Source organism: Sycon ciliatum, unplaced genomic scaffold (assembly GCF_964019385.1).
Source record: "Sycon ciliatum unplaced genomic scaffold, ocSycCili1.1 SCAFFOLD_1444, whole genome shotgun sequence".
Taxonomy (NCBI): domain Eukaryota; kingdom Metazoa; phylum Porifera; class Calcarea; order Leucosolenida; family Sycettidae; genus Sycon; species Sycon ciliatum.
The window spans coordinates 1-8,310 of record NW_027044502.1 but is presented as its reverse complement, the minus strand read 5'-3'; the positions used below and the strand labels follow the sequence as shown (position 1 = coordinate 8,310).

The following is an 8,310-nucleotide window of genomic DNA, read 5'->3' as shown; positions in this document are numbered from 1 at the left end:
CATCAGACTCAAGTTGTAGCTCACAACTACATGTTTCCAAGACCTTGTTTCGATGTTCTGCTACATAGGAGGCGACAACAAAACAATGTCATGTATGTGTTCTGCAACCAAATAAAAGGCACCAATAACCAGCCTTTACTTTAGTCTAAGGAATACAATGTGCTTGTTGAATACCGTCAAACTTCAAATTACTTGTACCGTACACTCTACTCTACTCTACTCTATTCACATGTACGGGCACGTGCACACACACACACACACACACACACACACACACACACACATACACACACACACACACATACACACACGCGTGGGTGACCCTGCCAGTGACCATGAAACGTCAACGGAGGATGAGAACAAGTCCCAGGCAATTGAGCGGCCCACTGTCAAGCCCAAGCCACTGAAGCTAGAGCCAATCACGGATGACACGTGGAAACTGGTATCAAACGAACCTCACAGAGCGAAGAAAGCCGTAATCTATGTGGGCAATTTGAACTCACATAGCAGTGAAGAAAGTGTCAAGGAATTCACTGAGCAACGCTCTGCAGCAGTAAACAAACCGGTGAAGGTTCACCAGTGCAGCATACACACCACAGAAGATGGGAAAGTGTCTGCCCGCTTGATGATCGATGCGACTGACCTTGAAATCGCCACTGCGCCAAACTTTTGGCCTCGCCCACTGTACGCGCGGGTTTGGCGCCACCGTGAGCGTCCGAAGGGGGACACCTTGTCCGGCTCACACAGTGACACTCTCAGTGATGCTCCAAAGGGGGACACCTTGTCCGGCTCACACAGTGACGCTCTCTCCGAGTCCTCCGACACTCAAGCTCAAAGCTCCAATTAGATCCTTTCGGATCCTGCTGACGAACACATTTGGACTACTGAGTAAACTTGGTGACTTTCACCATGCTGTACACGTTCACCAACCTGACATTGCCATTGTCACAGAGAGCAAGCTAACCCCTGAGAAGGCTACTGATTCCGAACTGTCCTTGCCTGGGTACTACTCCCCACTGCGGAAGGATCGAACAGCTCATGGAGGAGGAGTTGCGGTTTGGGTTAAAGCCAGTCTGGCCCTCCGAGAACTCGATGACATCCAGGTCGGTAATGAGGAGCTAATCTGGCTGAGTGTCAGAACTGTGGATAAGAAGTCAGTGGCTGTGTGTGCTGCATATCGCTCTGGCTCCTGCCACGACAATGACATCAGTACCCTTGAAGCCATCAGTGCTGGCATTGACCTGGCCCGTAAATCTTGTCAATATGTGGTATTGGCTGGAGATTTTAACGTACACAACGTGGATTGGCTCGGCAGCACCAAGACAACTCATGCAGGTGTGTACACTGAAGACATGTGTGCTTTTCACTGCTTGGAGCAGCACGTGCATGAGCCCACCAGGGGCCTTAACCCACTCGACTTAATAATGACTGACCTACCGGGAGATGCGACCGTCAATACCTTAGCACCTCTGGGAAACTCTGACCATGCCTGTGTCCTAGCTGACTTTCATGTAAGTACAGCAGAGGAACCACCAGTGACCAGAACTGTCTGGCGTTACCAACGCGCAGACTGGGACAGACTCCGCCACTTCTTTAGAACAACAGATTGGCAGTCCACTGTCAGTGATGATCCTGATGCAATGTGTATGCACTTGACCCAGAATATTCTGGAAGGAATGCGCCGATACATACCGTCTAAGCAGTTGTGCATGAAACCATCTAACCCCTCTTGGTGGACACCGGAATGCACTGAGGCTGTAGCACAGAAACAAAGAGCATGGAGGAGACTCTGCGCCGACCGGTCAAGTGCCCAGCTGCAAGCCCGTTACAATGTCGCCAAGCACTCGGCTAACCATTGCCTGGCAACTGCCAAGCAGGCATTCACAGCAAGCCTGGCGCAGAAGTTAGCCTCTGGGTGTATGGCGTCTGGTGAATGGTGGCGAACCATCAAGAAGGCCTCTGGCCACGGAAACAGCCCATCCATACCTACTCTCCGCAGCACCGATGGTACGGAGCACGACACCAACCGCAGCAAAGCAGAGTGCATGGCCGAACACTTCGCCAACAAATGCAGTCTAGGGGCAGACGACCTATCCGCTCCATTTCCTTACGTCCGACCACGTACTGACCGCAACCTCTGCACCGTCCGGTTTCGCGAAACCACAGTCGAGCGAACTCTCCGCCAGCTCAACCCCACCAAGGCCACTGGTCCAGATGGGATACCTGCCCGCGTCTTGGAAGCTTGCGCTGCAGAATTGGCACGGCCGCTTTCAAAACTATTTACATGCTGTCTTCGCTCCGGTATCCAGCCACAACAGTGGAAGGTTGCAAACGTAGTTCCAGTCCACAAGCGCAAGTCTAAATCGTCGCCATCAAACTATCGACCAGTGTCGTTACTGAGCATCCTCTCCAAGGTCATGGAGACCATAGTCAACAGGGCAATGAGCAACTTCATGGAGACGAATCACGTCCTGTCAGAACAGCAATTTGGATTCCGTCGCGGCCACAGTGCAGCAGACCTGCTGACTGCTCTCCACCACCAGTGGGTGCACACCGCCGGAGATAAAGGAGCTTCTCGAGTGCTGGCCATCGACATTGCTGGAGCATTTGACCGGGTGTCTCACACTGGTGTGTTGCACAAGGCTAGAGTGTATGGCATCTCGGGAGACCTGCATCGGTGGCTCCAAGACTACCTCTGCAACCGCACACTTCAAGTCCTCATCTCCGGCCAGACATCAGCCAGACGCCCAGTTAAGGCTGGGGTGCCACAGGGCAGTATCCTGGGGCCCACCTTATTCTTGGTCTACGTCAACGACCTTGAAGACCACCTCCCAATCGGCTCCAACCTTGCCTCATTCGCCGATGACACAACCCTATACGCCGAAATTGCAACGCTCGCTGCTGTTCCTGACAACGCTAGAGTACTCCAGGCTGCTGTCGACCTAGTATCCAGTTGGGGCTCGGATTGGAAAGTGCAGTTCGAGCCAGCCAAATCTCAGGCCCTTACAATTTCCCACCATCGTCGGGACTGGCCAATACCCCCCATTGTCTTCAATGGAACTCCTGTCGAGGAGCAGCCCTCCATCAAAGTACTCGGCGTCACGTTTGACCATCAGCTAAAATTCAGCCAGCATATCCGAACTGTTGTAGTCCGAGCAACGCAGAGACTTGGAGCCTTGCGCAAGGCATTTCACTTGCTGACTATTCCTGCCCGGCTTCGAGCCTACAAAGCCTTTGTCCGGCCGGTTATGGAGTACTGCCCAATCGTCTGGATGGGGGCAGCTCCTTCCCACTTGAATCGGCTGGACTGGGTGCAGGAGCGAGCCATCAAGGCAATACATCCGCAATGCTGGCTTCCTAGCCTCATAATTCGCCGCACCATCGCTGCCCTCTGCCTCCTGTATAAAGCCCTTTGCGATAATTCTCCCGCTCTTCTCTCGAGAATGGCTCCACCCCCGACACACCAACCCAGGACCACACGCCTCACCCGCCAGGCTGTACGACTGTCCACCGCGCATCCCCATCAGTTACAGAATGTTCTTCCTGCCAATTCCCGGAACAATGTGAGCCGAGCCTTTCCCCACTCCGTCATCCCAATTTGGAACCAGCTGCCTACCTCTATCATTCCCCACCCATTTCACCCAAAGAACATCCAAAAGTTCAAGACAGCAGCTTATCACCATCTCCTCAGAACGAACTGGCACTGGGCCACTCATAGCATACGCGAGTAAGAGGGTACAGTGTCCTACCCTGCTTGGACATACATGTAATCTCTCCTCACGGACAGTCTCCTCTTGAATTTAAAAGTCTAACAGCGTTCACATCAATATTCAACTTATTCTTTTGCTCACTGAGCAATACAATCTTTCCATTTTCTTTCTTTTGTTTTCTTTTACAATTTAATCCTCCCCACCCAATATCCCTTTGGTGCGTCCATGGAGCTATGAAGCCGAGACCTCTGGTCGGCGGAGCTTAATGGGCCCCACCACCACACTCCATCATTCACCCCAGTGTCTGGAGATATGTGGATTTTGTAGAAAAAAAAAAAAAAAAAAAAAAAAAACACATACACACACACACACACACACACACCATTGGACCATTGGACCATTGGATGCGAGAATGGTGCACACACACACACACACACACACACACACACACACACACACACACACACACACACACACACACACACACACACACACACACACACACACACACACACACACACGCATACACACACTCACCTCATACAGTGTTCAAGTGAAGGTTGTATCTGTCCGAGATGTCTGCTGCTCTCCCACTGGCTAACAAAAACATCCTCTGTGTATGGCTTGCATGCTCTACAGACCACCATCGACAAATACGACATTGATTGTGAACACAGTGGCACCATCATCAACTCTCTTGCCAGGCAATGCCGAAAACTAGTGGAGAACACTATCTGCTCGACAGATGAGCTGATACAGCTTACTCCTGAAGAAAGCAAGGAAGTGATCCTGAGCGACTGCCTCAGAGACTATCAAGTCCCTGCATTGCCTGAGAACAAGCCACTACTGGGCGTTACACCCAGCGCCGATGGTAGAGGTGTGAGAGCTGGCTCGCCAGAAGGCGATATCCATAGTGTGGGTGTGATATATCTAAGTAATGATCCGCACGCGCAACAGCAACACCAGCATCATCACATAGTGCGGAGAAGCTCCACACCTCTACTGCTCCCACAGGGCAACATTGGTGTCTCCCTGGCACCATTGATCACAGCCAGTATTGCTGAGAACGCACAGCCCGGCACATTTGTCACGCAGATCTACGCAGTGTCATCGTCACCACTGCAGTATCGCATCACAGCTGGCGATAGCACCGGACAGTTTGTCATCAACGCAACCGGAGCTTTGTACCTAGCAAAACCACTGGACTTTGAGGCAAGACAGCAGTACAGCCTAGCCATTGCTATCATCCCGCAAGTAGGTTCATCGCAGAGCGCCATGACAAGCGTGATCGTCTACATCCGAGATTCCAATGAATATGCACCCCGGTTTGTATATCCGATGGGAATGACTTACTACCAAGCAACACTCACCCTTGGCAACAACATTCAAATGGCTGGCAAGAGGATTGTAACAGTGACGGCTACGGATGATGACCAGTCTGCTACCATTGTCTATTCCATCACTGCTGGTAACTACTTAGACCATTTTGAGATTGCACAAGACGGTGCTGTTCTGACAACAGCACAGTTTACCAGCAGCCATGATCAACGATACGAGCTGACGGTAACAGCAACAGACAGCAGCAGCTCGGTCACTACCAAGTCCACCATGGCACGTTTGCAGGTAAGACACGAATAGGAGTGTTACGGTGCAGTGTTAGCAGGGGCATGCAAGTAATGCCACAGGACTTAACCAGGGCCGTGTGGGTGATATCTTTGCCAGCACTAAACTAAAATTGTTCACTTCCAGGATCAACATCGCATATTTAAAAACTGTTGGCTCTCCTGATAAATATTCCAGGGTAGTGTTGGGGCGGTATATTGGGGTCCATGTACTCCTGCTTTGTTAGCTCCCCTGCAAACTATTTATGTTGTTTGTTTGCGGCTTTATTCTCCCTTTGTAGATCACCGTGCTGGAAAGTTCCAATGATCAGCTGGTGTTCATTCCAGGCTACTATACAGCTAGAGTGGCCGAGCATAGCAGTGCTGTGCGCAGCCTTCTACAGGTGTACACTGTGAATAGAGCACTGTCTGCGCTGCACGGTGTTGCCTACACACTGACCAGTGGCAATGATAACAACATGTTCAGCATGGACAGGAGCACCGGTGTCCTAGGCGCGGCGGCCAATTTCGACCGCGAGAAGACGCCAACATACCGGCTTACAGTCATGGCACAGTACGGCAATGTCAGCAATGTCACCACGGTTACAGTAACCGTGGACGACATCAATGATAGCCCGAGCTGGACCGGCGGCCACAGGACTTTCACTGTGAACACATTCAACCAGTCCCTGAAAGCAGGGCCCCTGGGCACTGTCAATGTCATCGATGCTGACAGCGTGCATGCTTTCAAATGCACAACACTCACCAACAACAATCCAACCGTTCTGGCTGTGAGTCCGGCATGCGAGGTCAGTCTTATGCAGAGCAATCCCTCTGCAGGCACCATCCATTCCACAGTGAGCGTTAGTGATGGTACGCAGCCACCGGTCAACAGCACTCTACAATTACATGTCGTTTCGGTCCCTGCGGCAGCGGTGGCTAACAGCCTGACTTTCAGTGTTGCAGGCAATGCAAACACATTGCTGCAGAAGTTTCACATCAATGGCTTTGTCAGTGCAGTGCAGCAAGCCACAGGTGCTCTCTACAATGACATATATCTACTGGCAATACAGCAATCAGCGCGGGTAACAGGGCGTACAGACATCACGGTAGCTGTTAGCGCAGGCCATCACAGCAGCTTCCTAAGCCAACAGCAACTGGTGCTGAGCATTAGTCGCAATCGCAGCACCATAGAGCAGCAGCTGGGCACCTCACTGACTAATCTACCCGTTGACCAATGTAGCACTGCACCGTGCAAGAACTACGCCACATGTGAGCCAGTCTCTACCGTGACCAGCGCTGAAACATCGACAGTTTCTCCATCGGAAGTGTTTTTCTCCGTCCCAATAAAGCACGGTTACAAGTGTATCTGCATGCCGGGCACTACTGGCCAGCATTGTGAGCTCAGTGTTGATGCCTGCTACTCCCAGCCATGCCCTAGTGGCACCACATGTACGCTGTCACTAGCTAACACATTGGACTATCTCTGCATGGGTAGTACAGAGAGTACAGCTGACGGCAGCACCGCTTCAAATAACACCGTGAAGCTAAGCAGCATGGCCACCTGCCCGTGTCTCAACAATGGTTCGTGCCACGTCAACACACAGTTCTCCGCAGCACAGCAGTGCGTATGTCCAGAGTTTTATCATGGCACCGCCTGCGGTCAAAGTACGCTCACTGCAGTTCAAGACCCGTGCACGGCCCAGCCGTGTCAAAACGGAGCGCGGTGCACCTCCGGCCGAGGAGCATACACATGCTCATGCCTGATCGGGTTTCAAGGCCAACAGTGCCAGACAGCGACATTGGTGCTTGACAATGCGTGTTCTTCTAATCCATGTTATCACGGCTCTACATGTGTGCCAGGCAGTGGTAGTGCAGCACCGTACACGTGCCTCTGTGCGGCTGGTTTCACCGGAGAACAGTGCACGTGGCCCATCAGTGCATGCAGCTCACAGCCATGCCGCAATGGTGCTGCATGCTATGACAGCACCTCGGCAACGGCTGGATACGTATGTGACTGCTTGCCAGGCTTCCACGGCAGTACGTGTGAACAACAGTTGGATTCATGCCGCAGCAGTCCATGTCAGAATGCGGGGCAGTGCGTACGCACAGCCCAAGGCTACACGTGCAAATGCAGTGATCTCTTCTACGGCACTACCTGCCAGTACTCTACATTCCCGAACCTGTGCAACATGCACACTGTGTCGTGCGCCAATGCCGCAAACTGTACACAGAGCTCCACAGCCACTAGCTGTAAGTGCACTGCACAACACCAGGGTCCAATGTGTGCGAGTGCAGCCAGTCCAGCAGCCAGCCAGTCACCATGCGACGGCAACCCGTGTCAACACGGTGCAACATGCCAGCCACTTGCCATCTCAGCAGGGTCGGGGTTCACTTGCATTTGTGCGGCTGGATTCACAGGCAACCTGTGCTCAGTGAACATTGACGAATGTCAAAGTAACCCATGTTCAAACTACTCAACGTGTTATGATGCCGTCAATGGCTATGTGTGCAAGTGTGCCGTCGGTCTCCATGGCTACCACTGCACACTGCCATGCCCGGCAGGTACCACTGGTGAGGACTGCACACAAGCACATTACGCGTGTCGACCGGGACTGTGCGTGAACGGTGCATCGTGCGTAGAGGATGTCAGCGCTGCTCTGGGGTACAGATGTGTGTGCTCGGCACACAACAGCGGTGACAACTGTGAGCTGACGCCGACCTGTGCCACACTGCCCTGTAAGAACGGCGGAACGTGTAGCACGAATCCCAACGGCTTAGGCTACTGGTGTATGTGCCCAGCACAGTATCAAGGAAGAAACTGCCAGCTCACAACCATCTCAAGCATTGGCACAGGATTCCGAGCATTACCAGCCAGGCGGCTAGGTGCTAGAGATCAGATAGCATTCCACTTTAGAACCACTACCCAGAACGGCTTGCTGTACTTCAACACACAGCTACACGGACAGGATACGATGTCTGCAGCAGCAGCAGGGCAC

At 52.4% G+C, this 8,310-nt stretch overlaps 1 protein-coding gene across 1 annotated transcript; it reads left to right on the top strand.

Annotated features, from left to right (window-relative positions):
* Positions 1–385: 385 nt before the first annotated feature.
* On the top strand, positions 386–8,288 carry LOC135830379 (uncharacterized; the record flags this gene model as incomplete). The annotated part of the gene is made up of 3 exons (XM_065342640.1): positions 386–3,728; positions 4,350–5,333; positions 5,614–8,288. Coding segments are annotated over exons 1-3 (6,755 nt in total), but the record flags the coding sequence as incomplete, so codon positions are not given.
* Between the last annotated feature and the right edge of the window lie 22 nt (positions 8,289–8,310).